At 39.0% G+C, this 13981-nt stretch overlaps 1 protein-coding gene across 8 annotated transcripts in view; it reads left to right on the top strand.

Annotated features, from left to right (window-relative positions):
* Positions 1–9285, top strand: part of map3k15 (mitogen-activated protein kinase kinase kinase 15) — a 30112-nt gene extending 20827 nt beyond the window's left edge. For 4 of the 8 annotated variants that reach the window (XM_083935766.1, XM_083935764.1, XM_083935763.1 and 1 more), the window contains 5 exons: positions 1–209; positions 4199–4311; positions 5362–5468; positions 5544–5620; positions 6738–9285. The exon at positions 1–209 is cut by the window's left edge and continues 32 nt beyond it. In XM_083935766.1, coding sequence (XP_083791892.1) covers positions 1–209; positions 4199–4311; positions 5362–5468; positions 5544–5620; positions 6738–6831 — 600 coding nt within the window. In that variant the 3' untranslated portion in view covers positions 6832–9285. Of the gene's footprint in view, positions 210–4180; positions 4312–5361; positions 5469–5543; positions 5621–6737 lie in introns of all 8 variants that reach the window. The other 4 variants (XM_083935765.1, XM_083935762.1, XM_083935761.1 and 1 more) reach the window with 1 other exon arrangement.
* The last annotated feature ends 4696 nt before the right edge of the window (positions 9286–13981 follow it).

The following is a 13981-nucleotide window of genomic DNA, read 5'->3' as shown; positions in this document are numbered from 1 at the left end:
TGTGAGGGAGCGGAGAAGGAAGACGAAGTGGATGAAGAGGAAGCAGAGTTCGGTCCTGTTTTGGCGCCCCACGCCGACGACCCCGGGACGACACCCGACCCCGCACACTCTGCAGCCATCACGCCAAACTCTCCCCACTCCCAGGAGCACCAGCGCTCGCCACATCAGCTGGGTGCACAGCTGGGGCGGCTCAAACAGGAGACCAACAGGTACATGATGCAAACACATGAACAGGCTCAGCCCCCTTTTTCCAGATGGGTGAGGGTGGGGTTAGATTGTTCAGGGGGAGACAGCAGGTCAACAGTAGATGCAACATAGAAGTGGTGGACATGATCTGAAAGCTGGGAACCTAAAGATTAACATGAGATGCAGTTCAGCATCGTGTGTCAAGGTTTTCTAGTCATGTATTTAGAAATAAAAAAAGAATGAAGATCATTTGTTGATTGTATACGGGCTTAGTACAGTACATTATGATTTAAGTTTATGAACGCCATTCTCATTCTCATGAATTTGTGCTTAATTTAACCATTTTTAATCACTCAATAGAATAGAAATAGAAATGGTCAAAAATTCCACATTAAGACACCCAGACCTTGAGGAACACCACAGAAAAACCCATGCTGTGATTTGGGATCAAACACTTTTATCATTTGGAGATTTCTGCAACAATTGAATTTTTCGATGATTGATTGTCAGCCCTTTTGTTCTGGAAACTGCTCAGAAACCCCTTTATTGTCAATACACCTGGAAAATCCCAACCATCCTCTGAATGATCCAGGGCTCTAATTTGTGGTTGTAAAGTTTCACGAGGCTGAGATTATCTTCAAGGTCACAACAGCTCATTCTATACAGTGAGGTCAAGTTTCAAAAAATGCTCTCACTACAATGAAATGGTCACTATGGGGACCAACATCATCACACATGAATACAGCTGGGCTCATTGAATCCACAAGATCCAGTTTATGTAATTTCAACACTAAGCCTGTGAATGTTCTCATTCGTCCAGGTCATCGTTATCCTCAAAGCAATTTCAGTCAAAAACAACTGGACTGGTTGTTTGTCTAGGAAGACGTTTCACCTCTCATCCAAGAGGCTTCATCAGTTCATGTATGCATCTGACCAGGCTGGGACTGGTCCAACTAACTGGTGTGGAGATCCAGGTATTTAACCTCTCACAGGCCGATGATGTCACTGAAACCCTTTGTGCTCCAAGTGCATTGGAGAAACAAAACAACCACTGCATAAACGCATGGCCCAACACAGGAGAGCTAACTCCTCAGGCCTGGACTCGGCTGTCCACTTACACCTCAAGGAGAAAGCCCACTCCTTTGATGACAGCAACGTCCAAATCTTGGACAGAGAGGACAGATGGTTTGAAAGAGGAGTAAAAGAAGCCATCTATGTTAAAGTGGAGAAACCATCGCTAAACAGAGGAGGGGGTCTGAGACACCACTTATCTCCAATTTACAATGCCGCCCTTTCATTCCTTCCCAGGAGATTCAACAATCTAACCTCAAAGGACAACTGTTCACACATGGCCCGGGTGACCCCAACGACTGTCGTTCAGACTCAATAGAGCACTAACGACGTCGAAACCAACTGCCCACCACCGACTGTCACTCTAACGACGGGCGTGGGCACTTGGAGCACAAAGGGTTTCAGTGACATCATCGGCCTTGTGAGAGGTTAAATACCTGGATCTCCACACCAGTTAGTTGGACCAGTCCCAGCCTGGTCAGATGCGTACATGAACTGATGAAGCCTCTTGGATGAGAGGTGAAACGTCTTCCTAGACAAACAACCAGTCCAGTTGTTTTTGACTGAAATTGCTTTGAGGATAATTTCAACACTGTTTAAGGAGTCCAGTATGCAGAAATGTTCAAATACACCGTTTTAAAATAGGTGAAAATAACTCATTTGTACTGCAGTGAAAAAACTGCATGTTTTTGCCCCAAACTGTCTGGATTATCTTAAAGTTTTTATTCAGATATCTTGAGGTCAGAGGTCAACGGACCCTCTCTTAAATAGCCATGCCAGTCTGTCCCCCACCAACATTTAGCCTAACTTTGGAGAGTTATTTTGCCAAGAAGAGTTGACATAATAAAAAAAGCAATAAATAAAGTCAATCAAGTTGTATGATGCAGTTTTCTTTCTCCTTTTGATGTGGTTAATGTGTGGTTAGGGAGTGTCAGTCAAAGATTTCAACACAGCCTGTACACACATGGGAAAACGGCTGCTGGCACATTGTGTGAATGGAGGCTGTGATGATGAAATACCACTGTCTGTCATGTGACAGGAACTGCAGTAGAATGACAGTGTTCACCTACGCACACAAGCATACTTGTCACAAATATATAAACAACTGCAGGGCTGCGTGTGACGGGTGTTTGTCACTAGATCCCATAGCATGATGACACAGCAGGGCAATAACAGCAGCAATAATGAAAAACCTTCACAGCAAAAGCCTTATTCTGATCTTTACAATATTTAAGCACTGATATAAAACCTAAATGTCACCATTAATAGTGAAAAACTGAAACGTGGTTAAAGTCTCATGGATATAAGTCTCACATTTTCTCTTTTTGGCAAAACAGCAGCATAAAACAGCTTTGTGGCAATAAAGGCAATGATACAGAACAATACAAATGCTTATAGAGATTATTCATAATTTAAAAAAGGGAATGTTTGATGCTCGGATTTATACGTCAGACAAATTGTTGTTAAAATGTCTCAGATAAAAATACTTATTGCAACACTTGAAGTTGCACTCTATAAGAATTTTGATACCTTGTTTCTAGCGGCCTCTATGGCACTAAGATGTAACTGAAGTGAGCCTCCATCTTGTCTAACAATCACTGTGTGTGGACTATTTATTCTTTTGCTCTTTTGTAAACACATTCACCTCTCTACTTCGAGTCTGTCCCCTATATGTCCACCTGTTAAATCCACACACACACCCATATTCCTATTACACTTCTGCCCTCAACACAAGCCTGACTCAGGTGTTGGAAGTTCCCGATCTCCAATTACAAGTGAACGCTGCATATTTGTTGGTGACGTTGGCAGACCAACGGCTGTCAGCAGCGTCACTAACATGGTTGCGTATTTACATGTAGCCTGGAAATGTTGCCACAGACACGGTTATTGGAAAACTATGGAAAAACAAGTGCTTTCATTATTGGGTCATATGATCAATTACCATTGTTTGAACTCACTCTTTGATATATATTAACTTAAAAGACAATTAAAAAGAGCTAAAAATCTTATGGAGTACAACTTGAGCTGTCATGTGAGAGGCAAATTTATACATTTGACATGTTATGATTATGTGTTAAAATCAGTTGACTGATCTGTTTTTATTGGGGGGAAAAAAAGAGACCTATCATGAGTTACTTCCTTTATTACTTTCAGATCCGAAAATAGGATAAAATAGGAGATGCAGCCATTGCAGAAAGAATAAACATGACAAAATTTCAAAGTGAACTTGCCTCTTTTTGTTAAAACTTTTTAAAAATGTTGTTTCACGGGTTGCATTTTGCTCTTCTAGAACATTTGTTTTGGTACATAGCTTATTTAGTTAGAGAGCAAGCAAGCTAGGGGACATACATTGTGCGAGACAAAAGACTAAACGGTTTCACACAAAACTAAGTAGTGCTACGATAAACCTACAACGTAGTTTTGCTTTCTTGACTTGCAAATGATCTTTTAAATTGACAAACATCATATATGTGTAATTCAATCGGGATCAAAAAAATAATTAGACTCCCTGTTCACTACCATACATATTTTTTCTGAAATTAGGGCCCAATGTGGGACAGTGGAAAGGGAGGGACTTTGCCTCTCTATGTGTCACGTCCTCTGCCATTGAAGTGTCTGTGTGCTTGTTTTGTTACCACTTTGCAAGCATCACAAAGGATTTTTCCCTCTGCAAAAATATGTTTCCTGGTCGTTGTCCTGGTTTCTAGCCAGTGTGAAACGTTTGGTTTTCATTACCTGGTTGCACCAGTTTCGAGGCTTTATTCTGGCTCTGAGATCACAGGTGTCATTTGTGTGGCCTTTATACTTGTGTTGAAAACAATAATGTTACCAGTTCTGTTCCAGTGTTTCAACCTTTTATCTACACCATCTCTCCCAACTCTTCATGCTGTATGACTGTGAGATCTAGTGCTAACTATAATAGATATCTCTGTTGCTACAGGCTGCTGGAGGAGCTGCTGCAGAAGGAGAAGGAGTATCAGCAGGTCCTGAAGGCCACACTGCAGCAGAGAGCACACGACCTGGAGCTGGTCAGAGTCAGACACAAACCACCAGGTAAACCCGAAGCCCCCACCTCAGCGACTTCCTGGTTGATCCAATAAGGTTGTGCCAAAAACTGCAGTTCTCCGAGTGTACAGTAGGAGTAGTTTGCACAATAGAGCAGTTTCTCATTGACCCCAATGTTAAACAGGTCAATTTTCACAATATAATTAAACCTATTTAGGACTTGTTTAGAAAAAAAATCTACTCTGTATGTTTAAGTCAACTTGGCAACACTTTTGTAAAAGGCTATTTTTTATTTTTTGGAGGTTAAAGTTTGTGAATAATTAGGGGTGTGGCCTCTTGAGTGACAGTTAGCCTCTGGCCCTCACTTCTCCTCGGAGGCTAGTTGTTAGGATTAGCATTAGCATGCTAACTCCGTCATCTCGACATGGACTACAGTCATTTGTGTGGTGGTGTTTCCATAAGTAACAAGATGGTTTTCTCTTTGATCAACTGTACAAACAGATGGTTTAGGAACACACCGTGTTAACGTTAGCTTTGTTGTGCTAATTAAATAGCCACACTTGCACCATGACTTGCAGTACAGCGTGCCATCTATGGCATATACACTAGATGCTAATCTGGAGCAGCGGGAGGGTTCGGGCCGTGAAGGTTGGTGTTTTACATGGTACTGTGTTGAATATCAGTTTAAATCATAAATCATAAACGCTGCCTGCACTTCACTCTCTGAGCCGGTGTAGTCTCCGCTAGAGACACGGGATCCCGACTCTTGTTTATCTAGTAACGTGTTCTGTTAGCCTAGCTCCCGGGTGGTGGGGCTAATGTGAGCTAATGTGGCTAATTCTGGACGGACGTATCTCCCTCCCCCCAATGTCACATCAATGCCCTTTTTTTGGTAAGAGGAAATGAGGAGGAGTTAAAGTCTGACAAGATGGCGGCCCACAGTGGTAAATATAATTGGATCAAGTTGAGAGAACGGACCCCGTTGGAGAGGCTACTTTCATTTTTATACAGTCTATAGTAAACACACACATTGATTGATTCATCTTCTCTTTAATGCTTGTCTTCCTCTCTAACTCTCTGTTTTTGTTTTTTTTACAGACATTTCACCTCCGTCCATCTTCCACATCCCAGCAGACCACGAGCCAGACAAGCAGCTCACTGATTGGCTGAGGGAGCAGGGGGCAGATGCTGACACCATAGATAAGGTTGGCTTTTGAACATCTGTCTATAAGGAGCACCACAGCACATTTCAAACTGATGGTGGATGTGTTGCATTGCAGTTTGTGTTGGAGGAATACACACTGACCGACATTCTCAGCGACGTTACCAAAGATGACCTCCACTGTCTACGTCTACGGTATCTGCTCATCATCATCTGTGAATCTAGAAAGGAACATCAGATTAAGTGACTCTTAGCAGCTGACAGATGTGATTAAAAAGTAGTGGTATTAAAAAAATAATAAAATTCAAATCCTTCGTTGGAGAATCAAAGAATCATGTGCAGGTGTTCACAGATTCTACAGGTTTTTTACATTTAAACTCCACGGTCTCATTTTTCTTTTCTCAAGTCTCTGAGGCTTTGGGTCTATGGAGTCACAGAGAAATAAAGAAAATGATGAGTAAATACATAAAATCATTAATAAATATAAATAAAATACGTAATAATATGCAATAACTAAGTATTTTAATTATATATTTTAAAAGATATATAAAAACAACAGACAAAAGAATTATAAATAAATAATTTATACAAATTAACTGCTATTTAATAATACATTACATTATATGAAAATAAATGAATTAAAAATGATTGAAAAACATTGAAAATAGTAATGCAATAAATAAATATGTTTATTAAAAAATATATAAATTAATGTATACAAAAGGTAAATAAACAAATACATATGAATTAAAATGCTTTTTAAAATATCTTAATTGTCTTTTTATTTCCAAATTTAGTTTTTTTATTGGCCTTTACATTTCATTTAATTAACTTATTTATTCTTTTATGTATTTGTTTTTATATTTCCACATTTAGTTATTGTTTTATTCCTGCATTTTATTTAATCTTTTATTTATTTGTCTTTATTATTTATTATTCTTTTCATTTATATAAACACATTCATTTTCTTATTCTTGTACAATTTATTCTTTTTTACAGCTTTTACAGTAGGCTACAGTAGTACAGGTTCTTAAGGATGTTTTTACCTTGTAGAGGATAGAACAAGAGCAGAAACCACAGTATCTCTATTCAATTTGTAGATAGATCTATCCTATTCGAGATTCAACTTAATTGCCTTTTAACGAACTTAATGTCTTTTAGTCAAAAAACAAAGAATGAAATGAAATGTGAATAAAATAAGACGGATAATAGGAATTTAAATCAGCTTTCAAAGGTAGCTTCTTAAGTCTTCCTCACAAATTTTGACCGCATCATCCAGCCATCTACCTTTAGTAACCCTTTTTCCCCTCAGGGGTGGATTCCTATGTCGCATCTGGCGGGCCATCCAGCGGCACCGAGAGCGAGAGAGGCCTCAGGGCAACCAACGCCCTGAAGATGACTTCTGATGGGATGCACTCTGGAGAACTCTGGCAGACTTTGGCAGACACACACACACAACTGCACACTACCAGCCCTGCATGGCTCTCTCTCTCTCTCTCTCTCTCTCTCTCTCTCTCTCTCTTCTCTCTCTCTCTCTCTCTCTCTCTCTCTCTCTCTCTCTCTCTCTCTCTCTCTCTCTCTCCACAGTGCCTTTTTCATGTTGTAGTCTCTGCGTCGTATGTACTGTATCTTTGACCGTACATCTCCACAGTGTCAGACTTCACTAGACCAAAGCGCTTTACTGTATGTCTCTATACGTGCATTTACATGTGTATGTGTTGAGAATTTGGAGAGAAAAATCCATCCTACAAAACATGAAAACAGTTTAAAGTGATACTCCAATCTTTTTGAGCAACCCCCCCCCCCCCCCCCCCTCCCCTCCCTAAAAAGACTGATTGCTAAAGTACTGCTTTCCTTCTCTCGCTCCTGCATCAGTCAGTAAAGACGAACAGCAGAAAGTTGATTTTGCTGTCGGAGGGGAACGATAAGTTCATGTAAACGTTTTGATATTGAATCCAAGCACAAACCCGGTTCACTTGTAAGACTACATTCTCTCTATCGGTAATGTAACATAATCATCAAACATTTAAACTGAACTCAAATTCGATTCACTACTACTTACTGGGAAGAGCGTGCAGGAGGCGTAGCCATTCCTTGAAACTGTCTGCTGATTTCAGCGTTGACCCTTACCGACGCGAATGTTTGTTTTCTTCCGACGATAGAAACACCACCAACACGCCCAGCCTCACTCGCTGTGAATCCTTGGTTCAGTCGGACGCCACACGGGCTTTGTACTAACGAGCTGAAAGGTCCCATTTGATGTCCTGTCCCACGGATTCGGACATTTGCGTTCTCACATATAGCTCCTCTGGGTAATTTCGGGAAAAATTCAGGGTCGCATTGCATGTGTGAAAGGGAGCTGTAGATTCAGGTTGAATACTTAACTGGATAATAGCTACTGCTACAAGCTAATGCACATGCCATCTACTTTAAGACTTCTGACAGGAGGTCTCGGTTCCAAGTAAAATATATCCAAAAATCATGTAGCTGCATAAAGATAATTTATTCAAACATGCACACCACATCACCGCCTTTACATTTGTATGCATATGATTAAGATTTCCTTTACATTCTTAACAAAGGATTCTTTTTCTTCTCTTTCTGTACTTGTATTGAAATGTTTTTTTTATTCCAACTGTTATATGTATTTGCTTGTCTGTTTCATTTATTGCTTTAAAACTGCAGTAAACCTGGAAGTAAGGAAATTGTTGCCCACTTTGTTTTAACTCTCTTATGAGATATGACATTTCTTTTTCACCTTGCAAAGTCATTCTCTATGCAGTATATGCACAACAGGTAGCCTAAACAGATGCTTCACCATTTAAAATAGGACAATACAGGTCTTCAGATGGTCTTGCAGAGATACTGAAGTGACAGACTCAGTGAGTTTAATATATTGCTAATAGTTTACACAAACCTGATGTGCCAGAATGTCTATATTGCCCACCTGCCTGAGTGTGTTAGCCCTTTTCCTGCCTTTGCCTCCTACATGCTTGCCATTTCTGCTTCAAGCTCTTTAGGATTGTATTTCCTCATCTGACAGCATGCCAGTTTGAAATCCCTGCTGAGCCAAAGGAGGCTGCCTCTCATGTTACCTGCTATCTCAATCTGTGACAGTCAGCCTTCAGAACATTCCAGTACTGCGTTAATGATACTGTGGTATTTTAGTTATCCTTTGAAAGCCAATGTCTTTTCACTTGACTCTATTTACAACACATAGGGTCTACAGCAATGCTAGCCGCTCTGTGGGGCTTTTAGCTCAACTTACATTAAGCTATGTCCACACTTTACATTAAGCAGGTATGATATTTACCATGTTCTTTGTCTTAAACTCTGACATGGCCCTGAACACAGTAGATATGACGGTGATGGGAATGTCATTTCTTGCAGGTATGTGGTCATAAACCATATTATTGGACAAATTAAAACTTTGATCAGACTAAAAATGATTATAATTTATCCTGAAGGCCACAATATTTCAAATATCAAGCATTCATAGACATTTTACTCAAAACCACAAATGTGAACATCATGGTGGCGCTAGAGGAAAAATCAGGGCATCACCAAAGTCATAAGAATTCATCCTCTGGGCACCATCAATATCTGTACTAAAAGTTCATGGCAACCCATCCCATAATTGTCAAGCTACTTCGTTTGGGGTCAAAGTGGTGGACTGACCAACAAACATCAGCATTGGTGAAAAATCAACAAATTTTAAATATCATTTACATAATTAATCAACAGAAAGTCTCTTTAATTCCAGTTAAAGAGTTTCATGGTTTTGTATTTCATTTTCTGACCCTGCATGAACCCTTATTAAAGTTCATTGGATTACATCATTAAACCATCTTCATCATCAAGTTAAACTGCAGTTATTTTTAGTTATAATATTCCTACAAATTTAACTGTTATGCCGTTGATGTAATACTCTGCCTGGGGAAAAAACGGGGCACCAGTGGGTGTAGTTACCAATGGAAAGAAGAGATTAATCTTGAGCAACTTGACATCACAGCACCAACTCAACAGGTTTATTGTCGTCATACCAAAGAACAAGGGATGTGAAAAGGATGTCCCCATTTCTGCTTTTCTGTTTGCTTTTAAGTTTCAATACTCCTGGTAGGTGAAAAAAGAGTAAATTAAGTGACTGCATCAGCTATAAACATAATACATCATAATAACAGCAATATTCAGTGTTTAAGGGAAATGTATTTACTTTTTAACCTGGATGTGAGTGTACAGTGATGGTGCAGAGTTATCAATTACATTGTAGCTTGGCTCAGTCAAGGTTAAATACCAAAATTCCCTTTTTAACTTATCAGCTTGTAAAGGACCTCCATTATCTGCATGCATTCTTTCAGTTTTCATTTGACTGAACTATCCAACCATTCACTTCAGTGTTTGTGTGCAGGGCTGCTCTAATGGCAGAAGTTAGAAGCAGGTACAAGTTACTTCAGTCAACATTCAAGGAAACTTAAAATGATGATATTTAATTTTAATAAATGCAATACAGATACTTTTCAGAAGTGTTGAAAAAAAAGCCATTGCAACATTTTTTTTTTTTTGCAATAAAACAAGATTTTAATCAAATAAGCTTATAGAGTTTCCATTGTGTATCTTTAGTGGGATGAAAATGAAAAGTTAGATTCATCGAGTGCATCCTTTATTCCTGCCAGTTAAAAGTGCAAGTTGATCAGCAATATTATTTTAAAAAGATGTTATGGATCTGAGTCGCGAGTCGATTGAACTGAACTTACTAAACATGCTCCGGTAAAACATGTCAGGCAAAAAAGCGTGGTGCACCTGCAATGCCACAATTACGCAGGGCAGGTCAAGGTTAAAATTATTTTTGTAGAAAATTTTAAAATGTCCCAAACTGTCTGCTTTTTTTTACAAAATCGCACAATGTCTGTTGGGTAAAATTAGCTTAGCTTAGCTTAGCATAAACATTTACAGTGGAGGGAGGTTATGTTGCAGACAATTTCTCTGCCAGTAGCAAGAAATAGTCTGAAAAGAGTCAGCACACATCTTCACTTTGGTAAGCGAATAGGCGCCTCAAACGTCAAAGTTGTTTGTTTTTTTTAAATTGTCAAGCTGTTTGTTTATAAGGTCAAACACATCAAATATCAGAATCAAAATCAGAAATACTTTAATAATCCCCAAACGGAAATTATTTTAAATATGTTTACTGTCTGCTGCATATAACCACCATTCACTTGAGATATGTATTTCATCATCAGCAAGCCGGTGGCATGTTTGTGCATGTACGCAGAACATGACCAGACAGTATGAAAAAGGCCTCATTAAAATCTTGTTCTGCAGAGACATATGACGAAACAGGATTGCATTTGTGTTTGATTTGGGCTGAAGACATTAGGCCACATGACGGCCTGACAAACAGGTATTATTATTTAAAGCTGTTTCAATTGTCTTTAAATTACTGCCAGTACCAGTGCTCTGAGTTTGCCTTGTTCAATGTAGACTAATTAGGTTTAGTGCGTCAGACGCCGATCCAGTCATGATGGACTAATGCAGTTGATAATTAAAGTGACGAAAAAAGAAAAAAGCCAGGACAGAGTTAGAATTGTGTTCACAAGAGTAAGTCAGCTTTGTTTACACATGGCTAAAAAGTTAATAATATAAATATTTTTTAAGTTAAAACTACTAATTTAAGCTACCTAAAGACAGCATTATGATAACAGCTCCTCATTTTGTGGCATAACATATCTTTTGACTGTTTGAGCTTCTGCTATTGGAGAAATGTTTCGCTTGAATACGTTAGTATACATTTTTAAATAATTAATAAATATTGGGATTTATGCAGAATACCATCCAGGTACCATTAACAAAAGGATGGTGCACAGTCCGCCATGTGACTTGAGAAAAAAAAGTAAAGTTAGCATTAAAAAAGTAGTATTTTTTTAATGTGAAATTCAAGCTTTTGAACATGCAGCACTAAGTTAAGAGTGCACAAGCTGCCTTATTCTGGATATAGTGTTAAAAATGTTCCATTATTTGTGTTAAAGTTGTACTCCATAAGACTTTAGAATTGGCAGTAAGATGTAACCTCAGATGAGCCTGTTCTTTCTGAGCCTCCATCTTGTCCCCTTCATGGTCACTTTTTATTTTTCTCTTTTGTAAACTTTATTGATACTCATACACACACGTTCCTATTACACTTCTGCCCTTACTATCATGCACATAGAAAAAAATGATACTCGGCGGACGGGAAAAATGGGGCCCATTCATTCCTTTGGAAAGCTGCTCATTGGCGCAATCTTCCTTAAGGCCGCCGTCCTCCCACGTTCGAGGACTTACCGCATGTAGAAATATTCACGTTCCTGAGTCCATTCCTGAGTGCCAAGCACGAAATAACATTAAAAAAAAACACGCAAAACAATACAAAAAACATCAGATACAATGCACAAAAAGTGTGAGCAAAAGATTTGTGTCGCTGCGGGAGTCTTGCACTAGGCTCTACGGAGACGGGACCGAAGCTGCTGGAGGTGTTTCACTATGGCTCTTTTTAGCCGCACACCTTTATTCTCCTGCCCTTAACTCGATTCTGGTCGGGTCTAAAATTACCACCTACACTACCATTTTTTTAGTAGAGGGTCTCAAGAAAATTATGAGCCTTTTGATTGGTATCCCAAAATTTTCGGCGGTGATCTCCTCTTACACGCATGTATGGGAGTGAATGTGCTTCCGGCACAGGACCACCACTCAAACAGGCGAGTGCTGCAGTACCGCGCTTGGCCGGTAAGCCCATGGTGGCATATGACGAGAGTGCCTGTCCTGGGGACCTGAGCTTACTACAACCCTGATTTCTGATTACAAGTGAACACAGCATAACCGTTGGGATGATCTCAGCTGGCAGACCAACGGCTGTCAGCAGCATCACTAACATAGAGGCATCTTTACATCGGCCATGAATGTCGCCACGGACACATTTATTGGAAAACTTCAAAAAGGCAAGTACAAGTGCTTTCATTAGTGGGTCTCTGATAGATGGCAACTTAAGACAATTAAATGGATGGAAATCTTAGTACAACTTTAACTTAAGGAGACAACACCCGGAAAACCAAGAGGCTAAATATATAGCTTAGGGGGCTAGTTAGTTAACGTTAGGTTAGGTTGCAGCGTTTCTAACTAAGAAAGCTTGATCTTATGAACTGCTATTTTCACATTATGTATGCATTTTTTTTGACATGATACAAAATATAATTAACAAATAAATAATTGTGTATAGTTACAGGTTAAGATGAGATAACGACTTTACCAATCCCTGATCCACATACCTTTACCAGCTGCAACATTAAAGTGGTGTACACAGTAATGCATCAATAATTATAATCAAATAATATATTAAACATTCTGTAAAAGTGTGCATTTAGCCTATTTAAATGCTTACATTTAACATTTAAGTACATTTTGATGTCATTGCCTTTGTACTTCTACATGAATGCATGATTTGAATACTTTTTCCACTTCTGTATTTTACACATTGTGCTAATGTCCTTTTCCAGACCAAGTTGTATTACAATACATGCAAGTAGAAGATACCTTTTATAACATTGTTTACTACAATCTGTGGCTAGTATGATCAGATTTTGGTCTTCCTCCTGCGTAGACGTCGGGGTTTTTTCTCTCCCTTATGAGCTTTTCTGTTGCTGCTGGATGGAAACAAAAAAACAGGTGAGCTTGCATTACTGTGTGGCAAGTTTTGGATAGAAGCACAAGTGCGTGCTTGCAAGTTGGTTTTGTATACTTAAGGCATAAAGGGGTGTAGGTTGAGAATAGACTATAAAAATATGTTGTTGTGTCTTTGCCACTTTGAATATCTTGGCATTTGTGTGCGTTAAAGCATAAATAACCACGCAACAATACCTTTTGAAAAAGGAAAACACCAATTAAATGTTGTCAGTTATTGTATTTAATCAATTTATAGCCTATTACTGACCCATACCAAACTGTAATTGACCCCTTAGCAAAAACTTGAATATTCACGATTTTTAAAAATAACTCGACCTTCTTTTTAGACGGACGAAGACAAAAGCAATCTTCCTTTCTAGATGGTAACTGTCAATTTTGAAATCACAACTGATGGGAATTCAGTTAGCTAGATAGTTGAGTTAGCTTTAGCTCCATGAGTTGGACAAAAAGCCTGTGACCACGGATGTTTTAAGAGGACTGGATTCAGTGTTTGAGGGCAGAGCCCCGATTATTCCTACGAAAGTTACTCAGTGGCCCTTGAAGCCCAAAAAATTCAACTGTCATGTCTAAAATACCCGGAAGATCAACAGTATTATAGTTTGAGAGAGGGGTTTAGAGAATGGTAAGTTTGATGATCATCCATATACTGTTAAAAAATATGGAAGTAGCTTCTGGGCCTGATAAGTGAAGCCAATGAGAGAACTGCCTTTAACCTGAAATCTTTTTTATGCAAAGGACGGAGCACTGAGGAAATTAGCCTACTTCCCACTTGATATATTACCTCAGTAAACATTTTTCTAAGAAGTTTATTGCCTCAATTTCTAGTTTCAGTTTGTGTTGGCCAAA

The sequence above is a fragment of the Echiichthys vipera genome (genome assembly GCF_963691815.1).
Source record: "Echiichthys vipera genome assembly, chromosome: 21".
NCBI lineage: Eukaryota > Metazoa > Chordata > Actinopteri > Perciformes > Trachinidae > Echiichthys > Echiichthys vipera.
Note: the sequence above shows the minus strand (reverse complement) of the source record. Positions and strands in the feature narration are given on the sequence as shown.